At 41.6% G+C, this 20341-nt stretch overlaps 1 protein-coding gene across 1 annotated transcript in view; it reads right to left on the reverse strand.

Moving 5' to 3' along the window:
- The window catches only part of LOC124031929 (collagen alpha-1(XX) chain), a 37275-nt gene extending 17045 nt beyond the window's left edge, over positions 1-20230 (reverse strand). Inside the window, exons 1-3 of the mRNA XM_046343747.1 lie at positions 20096-20230; positions 2563-2679; positions 971-1075 (exon numbers count right to left, since the gene is read on the reverse strand). Of these exons, the coding sequence (XP_046199703.1) occupies positions 971-1075; positions 2563-2659 (202 nt within the window). The 5' untranslated portion in view covers positions 2660-2679; positions 20096-20230. The remainder of the gene's footprint in view (positions 1-970; positions 1076-2562; positions 2680-20095) is intronic.
- Between the last annotated feature and the right edge of the window lie 111 nt (positions 20231-20341).

Raw genomic sequence — 20341 nt, forward strand, 5'->3', positions numbered from 1 at the left:
GGGGGGTGGACAGAGAGCTGACACAACGAGAATATACTCTTGAAATAATGGTTCCACATCTATTTATTATATAACACGAGAATGTAAATAAAAGAGAGTTGTATAAGTAGAACAAAAGGAGAGATGTCAAGCTAACCAGAGTAGCCCTTGTACCCTGTGGCTCGGTCAGATTGACCAATGAACGGTTTCCAACTGAATTAGAGTGAGGAGGTGTTTACTAGCCAGTGGCCCGTGCTTTGATCAACTCAGGCTCCAGATGGCATGGAGTTAAGTGGGAGGGACAGCTTGGCAACTTTATTGTGGAGAACAGGCAGCTGGGTGGGAAATTGTAGGGTTCTGGAAAATCATTCAAAAACAGGCAAATAAAAGAAATACAATGGGAAAAAAATGGAGGCACTTACTTATAGTTAATTCACTTTCATTTGGGTAATAATATACTGCACATTAGTCCAGCACTAAAATTGCCTCTATATACTGTAAGTACAAGGCAGTTAACCCACTGTTCCTAGGCCCTCATTGTAAATAAGAATTTGTTCTTAACCTACTTGCCTAGTTAAATAAATGTTTAAAAAAATAACAAATAAAAAGTGGTCTTGGTTAAATATGTCATCCGTAGTATCGTAGGGGAAAACAGCATCACCGTCTGCCCCCCATGGCCATTATTGATTTTGTTTTGTTGACAAACCTGAGGTGGAGTGCATCGCTAATCAGTGTAAAAAAAATAAAAATGCTGTACATATGCTGAGGTACATATGCTGAGGTACATATGCTGCTGTTCTAACGCGCGTGCAATGCCTTCAGAGGGAAAAAACACTGTTCGTTGACTGCAGTAACTTCTTTCTGTTTTAATATCGCAAACAGACGTGACAGTTTCACCATTAAGGATTCCAGCTTTGAGTCATCGTGACCCAACACTGTCAACTCTTAGTTAGAATCAACCTCACAGTACACACCAGTACTGCTGGCTCACCTGAGATGGGCTTCACGCGGACCTTGTATCCCTGGACCGGCCCTTCAGCCTCCTTCCACTTCATCTGCAGCCGATCCTGAGACAGCACTGTCAGCTTCAGACGCCCTGCAGTGTAGCCAACACATATGTGCACCCACGTTAGGAATAGGTCCACATCTAACATCAAATCAATCAAATCAACAATCAGACTGCTATTCAGACGTGTACCCGCCAGAGCACAAAACAATCAACTTGTGATTGGAACAACTGATTTTTGTCTCACACAGACAAAAGCATAATCACCACGAGGCACTTGAAACATGAACATCTATGCAGTGATTACTTGTTGTGAGAGGCCAACTGAGCTGTTTCTCTGCTGTGGAACTGATTCTGGGTACGAGTATAGCGGTGAACTTGGCAATGGGGGGGTGGTGGTGGGGGGGTTGCAGGGGTGGTGGGCTGTTCTAAGATCAAAGAAATTCCCCCCCTAAAATGAATTTATTAGTAGGTTCTAAACCTTTTTCAGACATTAAATCCCTCTTCCTCCTTCACTAATCAAATCAGTCTCTTGTTTTCAGGTCATCTACATAATTTCCAACGGGGGGATTCCCAACAATCCTCTTCTTTCATGTGTCACTCTCTGTCCTCCTCTCTCCTCTCCAGCTGCCCCTGTCTGCTCAAAGCAGGCCTTGTGTTCTCCACTGGGATAGCAAGAGGGACAGGAAATCCGTTTAGGGCCTAAGGTTGAAGGTCAGTTTGAAGGCACCTTATACACAACGTCATGGGGAAAACCGAAGACATTGTAGAGGAGTGCAGATATGAATCATAGCACTTACTGTTGATGCCTGACTTTAGGCACAGTCTTCATTCGGGGAGGTGGGGGCTGGGACAGGGGTAAGGGGCAAGGGTCTCTGTTCACATGGAAATGCTTTAGTAGTGTCCCACTGTCTCTGCATCTAGTTCTGGCAGAGGATCAGAGGGGATCTGGAGACTGGGGTCAATGCCCCGCACTCCCATGAATAACAACAACAGCCCAGAGATCAGTCATCACTGCACTGGGAGCTCTGAGGGAGTAATGTTGCATACTGATAATGAAACATTAAAAAAAGGTACACTGAAAAATCTGGCAAAATTAATTGTTTTGGTTTAAACCTATGACTAATATCAGCCAATAATATTATCCAGTCATTATTATATTATATGATTATTGGACATAAACGGCTTTGTGTGTGTGTGTGTGTGTGTGTGTGTGTGTGTGTGTGTGTGTGTGTGTGTGTGTGTGTGTGTGTGTGTGTGTGTGTGTGTGTGTGTGTGTGTGTGTGTGTGTGTGTGTGTGTGTGTGTGTGTGTGTGTGTGTGTGTGTGTGTGTGTGTGGGCAACAAAAAGGAGTGAATGAGTTCACATTAGTGTCCTGAGAGTTTGTGTAATTGCTAACATGAGTCTGCATGTCAGACAGACATCTTACATGTCAGTCTAGAGAGGTTGCACAATGCCAGGGGATTTGTATGCTTCTACAGCTAGAGCAACATATCCATTGAATACTATGGTCACATGGTACAAACACGATTTGATACATAGTAGTGATGATGTACTAGTAATGAAGTACATGGTACCTTGGCTATGGACTCCAGAGTTCATTAGCACCAGGAGAGTGACCAGGAAAGGCCCCATCAGCGCTGGGCAGCCAGGCCGTTGGCAGTGAAGAGGCATGATGACTAGAACATAGAAACCTGAAAAAGGAAGGCAAACAATGGTCATAGTTAATAGTATATAACGATTTGATTATTGACAATATTGGTGAGTACTGTGCGTAGGTCAAAACCTGTGGGAGCACAAATGAGAGTTTGTCGAAAGCCATTTTGTCAAACTTTAATCTCGAAGAAACCCACTTAAGCAAATGGATAAGGCAGGTAGTGTGACTAGGACAGGCACAATTACCGTATAACCAACAGTTATGGATGAAGACGCTCATTTAAAAAAAACAAGTCATAACTATAAAAAGAAAATATGCTGAATTTCTTTGGGAACAAACAGCTGACTGAAGATGGGTCGTCACTAGTTACTAGAAGTCCTTCTAGACCTATCGGCTGCCTTCGATACTGTGAACCATCAGATCCTCCTCTCCACCCTCTCCGAGTTGGGCATCTCCGGCGCGGCCCACGCTTTTGCAAGTTTTACCAGGTGGCGTGGCGAAATCTGTCTCCTCAACGCGCTCTCACCACTGGTGTCCCCCAGGGCTCTGTTCTAGGCCCTCTCCTATTCTCGCTATACACCAAGTCACTTGGCTCTGTCATAACCTCACATGGTCTCTCCTATCATTGCTATGCAGACGACACACAATTAATCTTCTTTTCCCCCTTCTGATGACCAGGTGGCCATCTTGCATTTAGACATATCAGTGTGGATGACAATCACCACCTTAAGAACAACATTCTTCCTCCCGGGAGTTTACAATCACAGCCTAGGAACAGTGGGTTAACTGTCCTTGTTTCCTGTAGGTTCATGCTCTAGAACATCAAGAATGCCTCACACAGGAAGCGGCGCAGGTTAATCCAGGCACTTGTCATCTCCCGTCTGGATTACTGCAATCTGTTGGCTGGGCTCCCTGCCTGTGCCATTAAACCCCTACAACTCATCCAGAACGCCGCAGCCCGTCTTGTTCAACCTTCCCAAGTTTAACGCTCCTCCGCTCTCTCCACTGGCTTCCTCAGTTGAGGAGACCATGGTGCTTGCCTACGGAGCTGTTACCTCCAGGCTCTGATCAGGCCCTACACCCAAATAAGGGCACTGCGTTCATCCACCTCTGGCCTGCTGCTCCCTACCACTGAGGAGCAGTTAAGCTTATCTTATCTGGCTCCCCAATGGTGGAACAATCAATCATTCAGACACCTAAACCCCACCTCTTTAAGGAATACCTAGGATAGGATAAAGTAATCCTTCTCACCCCCCTTAAAATGATGTATTGAAAGTGACTGGATGTCATAAGGTGAATGCACCAATTTGTAAGTCGCTCTGGATAAGCGTCTGCTAAATGACTTAAATGTAGAAGTCGACCGGATTAATTAGGGCGGATTTCAAGTTTTCATAACAAATCGGTGTTTTTGGATGTCGATTTTGCCGTTTTTTTTTACACCTTTATTTAACTAGTCAAGTCAGTTAAGAACAACATTCTTAGTTTCAATCACAGCCTAAACATCAAAGCAGAACAACAGATTTTTACCTTGTCAAATTCAATCTTGCAACCTTACCGTTAACTAGTTTTCTAACCACCTGCCTCATGAGGAGACTGCCTGTTAGCTAGTAAAGCATTAAACTTATCTTATAAAAAAACAATCAATCCTTTATAATCACTAGGTAACTACACATGGTTGATGATATTACTAGTTTATCTAGCGTGTCCTGCGTTGCATATAATCGTTGTGGTGCTTATCGTTGCTCCAATGTGTACCTAACCATAAACATCAAAGCCTTTCTTTAAATCAATACACTGAAGTATATATTTTTAAACCTGCATATTTAGCTAAAAGAAATTGTGTCACTTCTCTTGCGTTCATTGCACGTAGATTCAGGGTATATGCAACAGTTTGGGCTGCCTGGCTCATTGCGAACTAATTTGCCAGAATTTTCCGTTATTATGACATAACATTGAAGGTTGTGCAATGTAACAGGAATATTTAGACTTATGGATGCCACCCGTTAGATAAAATACAGAACGGTTCCGTATTTCACTGAAATAATAAACGTTTTGTTTTCGAAATGATAGTTTCCGGATTTGACCTGATGAATGACCAAAGGCTCGTATTTCTGTGTTATTATGTTATAATTAAGTCTATGATTTGATATTTGATAGAGCAGTCGGACTGAGCGGTGGTAGGCACCAGCAGGCTCGTAAGCATTCATTCAAGCATTGAGCTGTTTATGACTTCAAGCCTATCAAAAGATTAGGCTGGTGTAACCGATGTGAAATGGCTAGCTAGTTAGCGGGGTGCGCGCTAATAGCATTTCAAACGTCACTCGCTCTGAGACTTGGAGTAGTTGTTCCCCTTGCTCTGCATGGGTAACTCTGCTTCGAGGGTGGCTGTTGTCGTTGTGTTCCTGGTTCGAGCCCAGGTAGCGGCGAGGAGAGGGATGGAAGCTATACTGTTACCCTGGCAATACTAAAGTGCCTATAAGAACATCCAATAGTCAAAGGTTAATGAAATACAAATGGTATAGAGGGATATAGTACTATAATTCCTATAATGACTACAACCTAAAACTTCTTACCTGGGAATATTGAAGACTCATGTTAAAAGGAACCACCAGCTTTCATATGTTCTCATGTTCTGAGCAAGGAACTTAAACGTTTGCCATGTAAGAAAGCTCTTTTACTTTATTCTCCAACACTTCGTTTTTGCATTATTTAAACCAAATTGAACATGTTTCATTATTTATTTGAGGCTAAATTTATTTTAACTTAATATAATACATCAATAAAAATAAGTGTTCCTTCAGTATTGTTGTAATTGTCATTATTACAACAACAAAAAATATTGGCCGATTAATCGGTATCGGGTTTTTTTGGTCCTTCAATAAAAATCGGTATCGGCATTGAAAAATCATAATCAGTCGACCTCCACTAGTTACCACAAAGTCATAAATCCTGCCTATTTCTTAAAATCAGATTTGAAACCTAACCACACTGCTAGCCTTAATTTAAGACCAAAAAGCACATTTTTGTTTTAATTATTTTTTATGAGAGCCAATTTAGACTTTGTGGCTACACCATCTAGTGGAAACCCTGAAGACGTGATGCCCGAACATTTGTGTGGTTGAGTCCGTCTTGGCCTTAACATCGACTCTTAACAACCAAGGTTATGTCTGTAATCAAGGTTCAGTGAGCTATTGGATCACTCCAATATGGTATCCTTCTGCTCGTTAGGATACATTCAAAGTAAGAATTTCAGATTAGTCCTGAGTACCGGGTAGTGCTGCGGTTGACCCCATTAAACACGGCCCTCCACAGACCTGGTTTGCGGCAGCAACATTGACTCGATAGTACCTAGCAAAAGTGCTAGACGATGTCCAACTGGTTGAGGCACACATTTTAGCAAGGGGAACTCTCAGAGCACAATGTAGCTACTCCTCTAGTAAAATGTGCCACCACAGGAGGCAGCACAGAGCAGCCGGACAGCTGATACGCTATAGTAATAGTGTCCACAATACAATGTGAGAGTCTCTTTCGGTGGAGTTCTGGAAATGAGCCTGTGAACATAACACATGAACAGCTTAGTCTGTGTAACGTACAGTTGAAGTCAGAAGTGTACATACACTTAAGTTGGAGTCATAAAAACTCGCTTTTCAACCACTCCACAAATTTATTTTTAAGAAACTATAGTTTTGGCAAGTTGGTTAGGACATCTACTATGTGCATGACACAATACATTTTTCCAACAATTGTTTACAGACAGATGATTTCACTTAATCACAAATCCAGTGGGTCAGAAGTGTACATACACTAAGTTGACTGTGCCTTTAAACAGCTTGGAAAATTCCAGAAAATGTTTTCATGGCTTTAGAAGTTTCTGAGAGACTAATTGACATCATTTGAGTCAATTGGAGGTGTACCTGTGGATGTATTTCAAGGCCTACCTTCAAACTTAGTGCCTCTTTGCTTGACATCATGGGAAAATCAAAAGAAATCAGCCAAGACCTCAGGAAAAAAGATATGTAGACCTCCACAAGTTTGGTTCATCCTTGGGAGCAATTTCCAAAAGCCTGAAGGTACCATGTTCATCTGTACAAACAATAGTACGCAAGTATAAACACCATGGGACCACGCAGCCATCATACCGCTCAAGTTTATGTACACTTAGGTTGGAATCATTAAAACTCATTTTTCAACCACTCCACAAATTTCTTGTTAACACACTATAGTTTTGACAGGTCGGTAAGGACATCTACTTTTTTGAGAAATGTCCTCTGGTCGCATGAAACAAAAATAAAACTGTTTGGCCATAATGACCATCATTATGTTTGGAGGAAAAACGGGGAGGCTTGTGTAACCGATGTGAAATGGCTAGCTAATTAGTGGTGGTGCGCGCTAATAGCGCTTCAAATCGGTGACGTCACTCGCTTTGAGACCTTGAAGTAGTGGTTCCCCTTGCTCTACAAGAGGCGCGGCTTTTGTGGGGCGATGGGTAACGATGCTTCGTACACTTGCAAGCCGAAGAACACCATCCCAACTGTGAAGCATGGGGGTGGCAGCATCATGTTGTGGGGGTGCTTTGCTGCAGGAGGGACTGGTGCACTTCACAAAATAGATGGCATCATGAGAACGGAAAGTTATGTGGATATATTGAAACAACATCTCAAGACATCAGTCAGGAAATTAAAGCTTGGTTGCAAATGGGTTTCCAAATGGACAATGACTCCAAGCATACTTCCAAATTTGTGGCAAAATGGCTTAAGACAACAATGTCAAGGTATTGGAGTGGCCATCACAAACCCCTGACCTGGTGGTCCTTCTGTAGCTCAGTTGGTAGAGCATGGCGCTTGTAACGCCAGGGTAGTGGGTTCGATCCCCGGGACCACCCATACGTAGAATGTATGCACACATGACTGTAAGTCGCTTTGGATAAAAGCGTCTGCTAAATGGCATATATTACTATAGAAAATTTCTGGGCAGAACTGAAAAAGCGTGTGCGAGCAAGGAGGCCTACAAAACCTGATTCAGTTACACCAGTGGGCCAAAAGTCACCCAACTGATTATGGGAAGCTTGTGGAAGGCTACCTGAAACGTTTGACCCAAGTTAAACAAATTAAGGCAATGCTACCAAATACTAATTGAGTGTCCATAAACTTCTGACCCACTGGGAATGTGATGAAAGAAATAAAGGCTGAAATAATTTATTCTCTCTACTATTATTCTGACATTTCACATTCTTAAAATAAGGTGGTGATCCTAACTGACCTAAAACAGGGAGTTTTTACTAGGATTAAAACTGAGTTTAAATGTATTTAGCTAAGGTGTATGTAAACTTCTGACTTGTGTCTCGTGTCCTCACTGGGTTCAGCACACTTGGGGAAAAACCCAGCGGACAAATGTAAGTGCCGGTTCACGTCTGTCAGACACGACCAAGTGGTTAGGTAATAAAGAGTGGTTAGGCCGGAGGATAACACTCCCCTTTTCTGCACCCACTCTGAAACATTCAGCGCTCACTGAAAGAGCATGAAGTTCACTAACCCTCTTAGTAGAGGTAAGAGCCAACAGGAATGCCACCTTCATGGAAAGGTGCTTCAAAGACGCTAACCCCAGGAGCTTGAAGGGTGGCCTAGCAAGTACTGACAGCACCACGTCAAGGTCAAAGTTTGGCACTGAACAGGTCTTAGTTAGACATCTGCATCCAGCTCCCTTAACACATTTTGGAGAGCAATGGGTGGCGATCGTCATGGCACGACGAAATTGTAGCCAAATACACTCAAAGCAGATGCCGCTCGGCCTGCATAAATCAGTGATTGTAAGAAGTGTAAAACCGTTTGTACATTACATGACTCTGGGGCAACATTAAGACCCTCACACCAAGTACAGAATATGCCCCACCACATTTGATGCATGTTGGTGGAGAAAGACCTGGCATTCTACGTGTTCACCACATTGTCCTGAATGCCTAAATGCCTTCACTTGCCCATTTACGCATCTCAGGGGCCAAGCCAAAAGCTAGAAGTGGAGTGGATCCGGATGCCAGGGCATCCCTGAGCCTAAGAGTGCAGGTCGGGTCTCAGCAGCAGCTGCCATGGGGTCCCAGAAAGGAGGGACAACAGGAGGCTGAACCATGGTTGTCTCAGCCAGTATGGGGCCATCAGGAGCAGCCGGTGGCCCTTCAAACTGGCCCTGTCTAGCATAGCTCTGATCAGGGGAAATGGTGGGAATGCATAAAGTGTTGTTGCTGGCCAAACCCAGAGGGCCTGGAGGGTCCTACATCAAGAACCAGCGGGGACAATGAGTGTTCTCCTGAGATGACAATAAAAAGCCATATTTCAACCTGTTGTGATAGTTGCTCTATAACCCATTTGTTTATACGCCACTGTGATTTAAAATAAGGCCGTGACAACAGTCACACAGTGGCAGAATAAATTCAACTACACATACATTTTTCCCATCACAAAACCGGAGAGCCACATTGCTCTGGATAAGTCCACAAGGCAAATACTGCACTTAACAAACAGTTGACCTGCAGCATGGTCAAGAAAGTTAATGTACTCGATAGTTTACTCTGCAGCTACTGATTTAGAACCACGGAGTTGCCGCAAGTCAGCACAAAGACACCAGGAGCACTGCCTCCACTCTTCCAGCACCATTTCAACTTAAACATAATCAACAAGGTAATATTTTGCTCAGTTTAATACACTGAAAACAAACTTAGACACCAAAACAAATTAAGTTGGCAAAACGGTCTATGGCTCTGCCATTCAGTAAACCTTTAATTTTTGTTTTCATAGGCTAACAATCATTTTAGCTAGGTAGCCTAACTCCCTCACATGGGCAAAAATGAACCAGCGAAGTTAGCTAGCAAGTTAATGTGAGCCCACTAGGCTACATATTGACCTTCATTCATCTCAGGTCAGTGGAACAATACGCATATTTATGGTTAGAAAAGAATCGCCATCATAATTATTGGCCTGTACAGAGAATTAGGTCAAAACCACAAGTCTAAATCCACAAGTCCAAATCTCCATCCATGGCTTAGGAAAGGACCAATTTAGCAAGCATGTTACTGAAGGACATAAATCAAGCAGACCAGAAACAGACGTTTGTCTGAGAATGATGACATTTTGCTTAGGATGGTATTTGATTTGTGTGAAGCAAAATCCAAACTGTCATTTTGCTGTGGCAGGACAACCCACATTTGAGCTCAGCTCAACACTGAATGGCAAATTATTTTATTTTAAAAATTACCACGTGAGACATAATGCTTGCTGGCGCCAATCAATCAAATGCTAGGGCAGCAACATGTCATACTCTTTTGTTCCAGACAGCATCAGATACATGGAATAAACATACTGTTCAGATGATTTCTCGAGTGAGATACAGCCACTTGTGAATTGATAGAAAATTATGAAAAGATGGTCAAATATAATTGTCAAATATTTGGGGAAGCCTGGCTTCCCTTGGCATCCATAAATACATAACACTGTTTGTTAGATCAGATATTTTGGATGTGCGCCAATCTGGTCAATGAAACATCTGATTTCCATTCTCCTTTAACGCATCTATGGCTGCCTGGTATTGTGATGAACATCACAGTGGAAATTATTGAAAATTTGCTGCGAAATAATGTTACTGATGTGGTTCAAGCAATGGCAAAGCCATTTTGCGTTACAAAGCCATTTTGCGTTAAAGAGCCATCTTGCGTTACAAAGCCATTTGGGGTTTACTACCTTTATACATATTTGTGCATTTTTATTGTTCAGAAATGTGGTGGGTACTCTCTTCGTTCGCTGGACGTTATCCTGTTAACTGTTCCAAATGTCCGAACTGAATTTGGTAAAAGGGCTTTTATGTACTCTGTACCATTGTCTTGGAATGCCTTATAAAATACTTTTAAACTGGAAGAACTATTTTTAAATCACTGATTAATGATCTTGAGACTGATTCCCTGACCTGTCAATGTTTTTAATTTGCTGTTTTTTTGCACAAATTTGTTTACATCCCTGTTAGTGAACATTTATCAAGATAATCCATCCGACAGGTGTGGCATATCAAGAGGCTGATTAAACAGCATGATCACTAGAAAGGTGGAATTTGGGTTGGGGACAATATAAGGCCACTCTAAAATGTGCGGTTTTGTCACACAACACAATGCCACAGATGTCTCAAGTTTTGAAGGAGCGTGCAATTGGCATGCTGACTGCAGGAAAATCCACCAGAAAATGTAATGTTCAGTTCTCTACCGTAAGCCGCTTCCAACATTATTTTAGAGAATTTGGCAGTATGTCCAACCAGCCTCACAACCGCAGACCATGTGGAACCACACCAGCCAAGGACCTCCACATCCGGCTTCTTCACCTGTGGCATCATCTGAGGCCAGCCCTCTGGACAACTGCTGGAACAGTGGGTTTGCACAACCTTTGTTTCTGACAGTTTGTGCAGAAATTCTCTCTCCGGGAGCTCATCTGCGTTCTCGTCTACCTATAGCCTGGGTCTCGACTTGATTGTAATTCAGCATCGGAACCATCTTCAGTGTGCAAATGCTCACCTTTGATGGCCACTGGAACACTGGAGAAGTGTGCCTTATGGATGAATCCAGGTTTCAACTGTATCGGACAGATGACTGACGGCGTGTATGTCATTGTGTGGGCAAGTAGTTTGCGGATGTCAATTTTGTGAACAGAGTGCCTCATTGTGGCAGTGTGGTTATGGTATGGACAGGCATAAGCCACGACCAACAAACAATTGCATTTTATCTATGGCAATTTGGATGCACAAAGATACCGTGACGAGATCCTGAGGCCAATTGTCATGCCATTCATCCGCCGCCATCCCCTCATGTTTCAGCATGATAATGGACGGTCCTTTGTCGCAAGGATCTGTACACAATTCCTGGAAGCTGAAAATATCCCTGTTCTTCCATGACCTGTATACTCACAAAAACTTGACACCTACTCATTGCTGGGTTTTTGTTTATTTTGACTATTTTCTACATTGTAGAATAATAGTGGAGACATCAAAAGTATTAAATAACACATCATGTAGTAACCAAAGAAGTGTTAAACAAATCAAAACACATATTTTATATTTGAGATTCTTCAAAGTAGCAACCCTTTGCCTTGATGATCGCTTTGCACACTCTCGGCCGTCTCTCAACCAGCTTCATGAGGTAGTCACCTGGAATGCATTTCAATAACAGGTGTGCCTTGTTAAACGTTCATTTGTGTAATTTCTTTCCTACTTAATGCATTTGAGCCAATCAGTTGTGTTGTGACAAGGTGTGGGTGGTATACAGAAGATGGTATTTTACCAAATAGTGCTAAGTCCATATTATGGCAAGAACTGCTCAAATAAGCAAATATAAATGACAGTCCATCATTACTTTAAGACATGAAGGTCAGTCAATCTGGAAATGTTCAAGAACATTGAAAGTTTCCTTGTGCTGTCGCAAAAACCAAGTGCTATGATGAAACTGGCTCTCATGAGGACCGCCACAGGAAAGGAAGACCCATAGTTACCTCTGCTGCAGACGATAATTTCATTAGAGTTACCAGCCTCAGAAGACACAGCCCAAATAAATGCTACAGAGTTCAAGTAACAGACACATCTCAACATCAACTGTTCAGAGGAGACTGTGTGAATCAGGCCTTCATGGTTGAATTGCTGCAAGAACAAAAAACACTACTAATGGACACCAATAAGAAGAAGACATTTGATTTGGCCAAGAAAAACGAGCAATGGCCCTACCAAGCAAGAAGGCAGTAACTGCTCGTAGCGTAGAACTGAGACAAATTGCTATCATGTACCTTGGTTTCACAGTAACTTTATGCAGTCACTGCTAATATGACCCCCACAATAGAGGCAAGATACTTGTCCACATGATTAAGCATGTATTTAATCTAGCAAAAATTACATTAACTCATTTGACCAAATGAGCAGTTACTGCCTTTTTGCTTGGTAGGGCAAACCTGTCCTTTAGTCTGGAGTCCAAATTGGAGATGTTTGGTTCCACCCGCCGTGTCTTTCTAAAACTCAGAGTAGAAGAACGGATAATCTCTGCATGTGTGGTTCCCACCGTGAAGCATGGAGGAGGAGGTGTGATGGTGCTTTGCTGGTGACACTGTCAGTGATTTATTAAGAATTTAAGGCACACTTAACCAGCATGGCTACCACAGGATTCTGCAGCGATACACCATCCCAGCTGGTTTGCACTTAGTGGGCCTCTCATTTGTTTTTCAACAGGACAATAACCCAACTAGAGGTCGACCGATTAATCGGCATGGCCGATTAATTAGGGCCGATTTCAAGTTCATAACAATCGGTAATCTGCATTTTTGGATGCCAATTATGGCCGATTACATTGCAATCCACGAGGAGACTGCGTGGCACGCTGACCACCAATTACTCAAGTGCAGCAAGGAGTCAAGGTAAGTTGCTAGCTAGCATTAAACATATCTTATTAAAAACAATAATTCTTAACATAATCACTAGTTAACTACATATGGTTGATGATATTACTAGTTTAACTAGCTTGTCCTGCATTGCATATAATTAATATGGTGCCTGTTAATTTATCATCGAATCAGCCTAATTCGCCAAACGGGTGATGATATAACAAAAGCGCATTCGCGCCAAGGTATATGCAGCAGTTTGGGCCACCTGGCTCATTGGGAACTGTGTGAAGACTATTTCTTGTTAACAAACATCGTAATTAACTTGCCAGAATTGTACATAATTATAACATAACATTGAAAGTTGTGCAATGTAACAGCAATATTTAGACTTAGGGTTGCCACCCGTTCGATAAAATAAGGAACGGTTCATTATTTCACTGAAAGAATAAACATTTTGTCTTTGAAATTATACTTTCCGGATTTGACCATATTAATGACCTAAGGCTCGCATTTCTGTGTGTTTATTATTTTAAGTATATGATTTGATATTTGATAGAGCAGTCTGACTGAGTGGTGGTAGGCAGCAGCAGGCTTGTAAGCATTCATTCAAAGAGCACTTTCCTGCGTTTGCCAACATGCTTGAAGCATTGCGCTGTTTATGACTTCAAGCCTATCAACTCCCGAGATTAGGCTGGCAATATTATAGGTATATGAAATACAAGTGGTATAGAAATAAATAGTCCGATAATAACTACAGTGTAAAACTTCCTAACTGGGAATATTGAAAAACTGAGAATATTGAACCACCAGTTTATGTGTTCTCATGTTCTGAGCAAGGAACTTAAAACGTCAGCTCTTTTTTTACATGGAACATATTGCACTTTTACTTTCTTCTCCAAAACTGTGTTTTTGCATTATTTAAACCAAATTGAGCATGTTTCATTATTTATTTGTGACTAAATTGATTTTATGTATTATATTAAGTTAAAATAAGTGTTCACTGTTCATTCAGTATTGTAATGGTCATTATTACAAATATTTAAAAAGATAATAATAATTTACATTTAAAAAATATATATATAATTTATGTTTTTAAATAAAAATATATAAAAAAAGTACAATTTTAAAAAAAGAAAACCTTTTAAAAAGTTTTTTTTTTTTTTTTATAAATAAAAAACATTGTCCGATTAATCTGTTTTTTTATGTGTAACTTTTTTTTAGTGACAAATAATTCCATATGTGTTCTTTCATAGTTTTGATGTCCTCACTATTAGGGTTGCACATTTTGGGGAATATTCAGAGGTGGAAACCTTCGTGGGAATCTTTGAAGAAAAACAGAAAATATATGCAAATGAATATTAATACCATTTCAAATGTAGGTGTTTTTTGCATTGGATATATTTACCATATCCTATGGAGACAGAAACCTTTTACGTTATCATAAGTAAACATAATTGCAAATAATTAAATCCTTCCAATAGAAATAAAACAAATGTAAAAAACTTTACAAATTGAACTAACTTAAGAGTTAATACTTCACATTGGATGATTTCACTGAACAACAAAAGGGGATATTGAATGATCCCAACGATCCATCTCCTAAAAACGTTTCAAACAATTTATCTGTAAAATTATAGTCTAGAAACTAAAGCTTTGGTTATCTTCCTCTCAGGCTTCCATGTCTTCTCCCTGGACCTCTTCAATGTCCACCACTTGAACATCAGACTGAGGTCTCATCTTCACTACTTCCCAACCTCGTTGTCAGGTTCAAAAAGCCTCAAATTTGCCCGAATGGCCACCAATTTTTCAACCCTTGTATTGGTCAGCCTGTTGCATGCTTTGGTAATGTGTGTTCCCAAACAAGGACCAGTTGCGCTGATGTTGGTGGGATTTGGAGGATGATGGAGGCAACAGGGGAAAGAGCCTCAGATCTACAAAGTTCCTTCCACCAGGTGGCTGAAGAGATACAGTTGAAGTCGGAAGTTTACATACACTTAGGTTGGAGTCATTAAAACTCGTTTTTCAACCACTCCACAAATGTCTTGTTAATTAACAAACTATAGTTTTGACAAGTCGGTTAGGACATCTACTTTTTGGAGAATTGTCCTCTGGTCTGATGAAACAAAAATATAACTGTTTGGCCATAATGACCATCGTTATGTTTGGAGGAAAAAGGGGGAGCCTTACAAGCCCGAAGAACACCATCCCAACCGTGAAGCACGGGGGTGGCAGCATCATGTTGTGACTGGTGCACTTCACAAAATAGATGGCATCATAAGACAGGAAAATTATGTGGATATATTGAAGCAACATCTCAAGACATCAGTCAGGAAGTTAAAGCTTGGTCACAAATGGATCTTCCAAATGGACAATGACCCCAAGCATAATTCCAAATTTGTGGCAAAATGGCTTAAGACAACAATGTCAAGAAAATTTCTGGGCAGAACTGAAAAAGCGTGTGCGAGCAAGGAGGCCTACAAAACCTGATTCAGTTACACCAGTGGGCCAAAAGTCACCCAACTGATTATGGGAAGCTTGTGGAAGGCTACCCGAAACATTTGACCCAAGTCAAACAATTTAAAGGCAATGCTACCAAATACTAATTTAGTGTATGTAAACTTCTGACCAACTGGGAATATGATGAAAGAAATAAAAGCTTAAATAAATCACCCTCTACTATTATTCTGACATTTCACATTTTTAAAATAAAAGTAGTGATCCTAACTGACCTAAAACAGAGACTTTTTACTAGGATTAAATCTCAGGAATTGTGAAAAACTGAGTTTAAATGTATTTGGCAAAGGTGCATGTAAACTTCCGACTTCAACTTTATGTTGGCACGACTGCCACATTGCATCTCCATCCCAAAGCCTTTGCTTGGAAGTGTACTTTGCCAGACTGCCAAGAACCTTGCCCTCATCCCGGACAAGGTGGAGAGACACGATAGTGATGGCACCATTGGCCTTGTTAATCTCTGCACTAGACAGGATGCTCTTGCCAGCATACTTGGGGTCCAACATGTACACTGCTTCAGGCAGAAATCTAAATGCTTTTTGATGCATTTCAGAACTGCAGTTTCCTCTGCTTGGAGCAACAGTAAAGTGGGCCGGGCAGTACAGATTTCTTCTCTTACATCTGCAAGCAGAGTCTGAACATCAGACAAGATGCAATGGCTACTGCTATAGGTTTCAGGAGTTTCCGGCTGCTTACCACACTCTCCCAAAATACATCATCCAGGAAGATCCTCTTGATGGGGCTGTCCACATCGGGAGACTGTGATATGGCCATTTCTTTGAGATACACCTTCCCCTCCAGGAGACTGTCAAACATGATGACGACACCAACCCAACGGATGTTACTGGGCTGCTTCATTGTTGTGCACTTATTCTTCACACTTTGCTTGGTGATGTAGATTGCTGCTATAACTTGATGATCCTTCACGTACCTAAACATTGGGGCGGCAGGGTAGCCTAGTGTTGGACTAGTAACCGAAAGGTTGCAAGTTCAAATCCCCGAGCTGACAAGGTACAAATCTGTCGTTCTGCCCCTGAACAGGCAGTTAACCACTGTTCCTAGGCAGTCATTGAAAATAAGAATTTGTTCTTAACTGACTTGCCTAGTTAAATAAATAACATTTCCTTGGCTCTCTTGTAGAGTGTGTCCATTGTTTTCAGTGCCATGATGTCCTTAAGCAGATTCAATGGGTGTGATGTGAGGGTAGGACTCCTCCACTTTAGACCAAGCAGCCTTCATGTTCGCAGCATTGTCTGTCACCAGTGCAAATACCTTCTGTGGTCCAAGGTCATTGATGACTGCCTTCAGCTCATCTGCAATGTAGAGACTGGTGTGTCTGTTGTCCCTTGTGTCTGTGCTCTTGTCGAATACTGGTTGAGGGGTGGGGATGATGTAGTTCATTATTCCTTGCCCACGAACATTCGACCAGAGATGATTTCAATAGTCTGCTTTCTCTGTGATTTACTTGAACTCTGTTGAACTCTGCATCCAGCAAATAAGTAGATAAAGCATGTCTGGTTGGAGGGGTGTATGCTGGGCGAAGAACATTCAGAAATCTCCAATACACATTGCCTGGGAGCATCAGAGGTGAACAAGTTGAATCCACAGCTTTAGCAAGACATTCATCAGCATTTATCTGACTATGTTCTTCCATTGAGTCAAAAGGACTTCTGATTCCAGGAGGACCATGAGCTGTTGCTATCGATAAGGTGTCTGATTCAAAATTTTGCACCTCGAATAGAAGTAGAGGGACTTTTGTTAGAAGTTGCTTGTTGTGAGCACTGAGGGAACTTTATGCACTTGGCCAGGTGATTCTGCATCTTTTTGCATTCTTCACATATGATTTGGCACAGCATTTGCAAATGTACACAGCTTTTCCTTCTACATTAGCTGCAGTGAAATGTTTCCACACATCGGATAGTGCCCGTGTCATTTTCCTGTAAAGATGAGAAAATAATTCGTAAATAAATACAATTCCATGTACAGATAAATAGTTTTAGCAGTTAGATTAAACAACACCTTTGTAAGATAAATGTTTTAAAATGAAACATGTATGTTAACAGGTGAATTAACACTCCTCCTCAAGCTAAAACCCACATGGAAGCAAAAAACGAACTAGCAGAAGTTGTTAACAAGTTAAAAATGATTTAAACACACTTTGCTGTAGGCTACTATTTACTAGTTAACAAGAAAATCATGTATGTCATATAAAATGTATTCACCCTACCCAGTATTGTAATCAAAACTTACCAGAAAGCATGTAGTCCTTGGCTCAGACAGTGTAGTAGTGTGGGCTCAATAGCATCTCATTAGTGTGCAAGATCTTGAGTCAGCTGTACATGTGATGGAAGAATGCATTGTGCATGCAGAGGGTTGCAATTCCATTGAATTGGGGATAGTTTAACCAAAATATGCCACAAGACCTAGAATTGCCTTATGTGTATCCCACAAAAAAGGTTCACTGTTATAAGCTAACATTTTTGATGAATTTAAGAAAAACTCCCAAGCTTAACTTCTGGAAATTTTCCCTTCAAGTTTCCGACCCTTTGCAACCCATTTCACTAGTATACTGGAACGAGCTGCAACAAACACTCAAGCTGGACAGTTCTCTCAATCTCTTCATTGAAAGACTCAATCATGGACACTTGTACTGACAGTTGTGGCTGCTTTGCGTGATGTATTTTTGGAGAAATATCCTCTGGGCTGATGAAACAAAAATAGAACAAGTGGTGATCCTAACTGACCTAAAACAGGGAACCTTTACTGGGATTAAATGTCAGGAATTGTGAAAAACTGAGTTTAAATGTATTTGGCTAAGGTGTATGTAATCTTCCGACTTCAACTGTACATGCATGCATACACACACTATTTTTTTTTATCCCAGCACCCTCCCCGCAGGAGGCCTTTTGGTAGGCCGTCATTGTAAATAAGAATTTGTTCTTAACTGACTTGCCTAGTTAAATAAAAGAAATAAATACATTTCTACAAAACCCTTGAATGAGTAGATGTGTAAACTTTTGACTGGTTCTGTATATATATATATATTTTAAAGCTATTCGAAATGTTATTATGGTGACCGCAGTCATTTGGCTGGCCAATGACCATCATCCTTAATACCAGGCCCATCACTGCCCCAAGTGTCCCTCGCTGTTCCCATGGGAACATTGAAAATGCTGAGTCCCACTGACACAGAGGCCAGTACAGATGCTTAAATACTGTCTGCCCGCCATTAGGACAGCCCTCTAATTTGAATGGTCTAATTACACAGACAGACACCACTCTAAGACCCATTATACTGCAGGTGTCTGTCTGACTGAGGTAGGAGACAGGGAGGGGCATCAGCACTGGGTCACCAGCATCAAAGCATGCAGTGATGTGAGGCTGATAACATGAAGAGACACTAAACTGAGAGGACAGCTGTGTGTGTATCAGGAAACTGTTGGGTGCATGTTTAGGCATGCAATGGGCACCAGTCCACATGAAAGACTGTGTTCAACAACCATTTTTAAATTTCTAAATATTCAGTAATATTATTTTACCCTCTTCTGCAGAAGACAAAGGCCTAGCTTACATATGACAACTATTTTCCTAGATATGTGTCCAGTACACTCATCATTTCCAGCCAGAGGGCCTTGACATGTAGCTGCTTGCCTGATTGTTGTAAAACTTTATGTTTCGTCACACCGGGGTAGAGGGCAAATCAATCGACGGTTCTGTCGTATTTCTTCCATACTTCTTGTCTGTCAGACACTGGACAGAACAAAGTAGGCCTATGGTTATGCAATGAAAACTGTTTTCCTGTGCATACCAGAAAGAGACAAAAATATTGGTCTATACTAGAAATAAGGTGTTGTACTGCCAGTGCTTGCTTCTTGGCCTCTCACACAACAGCTTTTGGTGACTATTGTCAGGCCCTGAGCCTCATATATAGCTCTCTGGTTCCAAGTCAAACATGCTGACCCTCCTTTGGGAAGCAGGTCTCCGAGCTGCAACTTTGTTTAATACCCTTTCACATATCTACCGGCACCTCTGACATGCCCCCCCTTCTGACAGCGGTGTTGCAAACTGGGATGAGGTAGCGCGACCGGGACTCGAACCCGGATCTTTCTGGTTCTGCAGCAGGCATGTTAACCACAACCCCAACATAATTATTTGCCCAGGTGATTTCTTTGTTAATTAATTCCATACATACTTTCCTACTTCAGTAGACCTCGCAGGTGGATGGGGTCGCTTCCTATAAGCCTAAAGTGGGAGAAACTACAAGGCGATTCATCACGGCCATACAATGTTGCTGAGATTTATCACTCCACCCCCGACATTGAAATTACAACCCGAGTTTCACGCTCCTCTCAAAATAGAACCGATAAGCGATGTTGGGGCTGAGCTACATCTTTGTTTCAGTCTGTCTACCTGCCGTACGCGAGTGAGAGATAGCAAACCAGGCGCGACTGCGAAGCATGTTCTGTGACTCACCTACTATATCATGTAGGCTAATATAAACTAGATGTAGGCCTACAATGTAACATGTTACAGAGCAAATTAGCCTACCTGGGGTCGCAAGTTACGTCCAGGTTATTGCTTCAGCGCGAGATGAGACTTTTGCATTCCAAAGGTGAGGATGTCAACTGGCAGAACTTCCGCTTGCACTGCTTTGCTCCCCCATCAAGCGCTATCTTCTAGAGTTGGGAATGAAATATGATAGCTCTACACTACAGGCAGCCCTCCTACACCCTAACATGGGCGTGGTGCACTGTTTCAGAGAAGTATAAATTACCAGGAGATCTGCCCTTACTT

The sequence above is a fragment of the Oncorhynchus gorbuscha genome, linkage group LG03 (genome assembly GCF_021184085.1).
Source record: "Oncorhynchus gorbuscha isolate QuinsamMale2020 ecotype Even-year linkage group LG03, OgorEven_v1.0, whole genome shotgun sequence".
NCBI classification, from domain to species: Eukaryota; Metazoa; Chordata; class Actinopteri; order Salmoniformes; family Salmonidae; genus Oncorhynchus; species Oncorhynchus gorbuscha.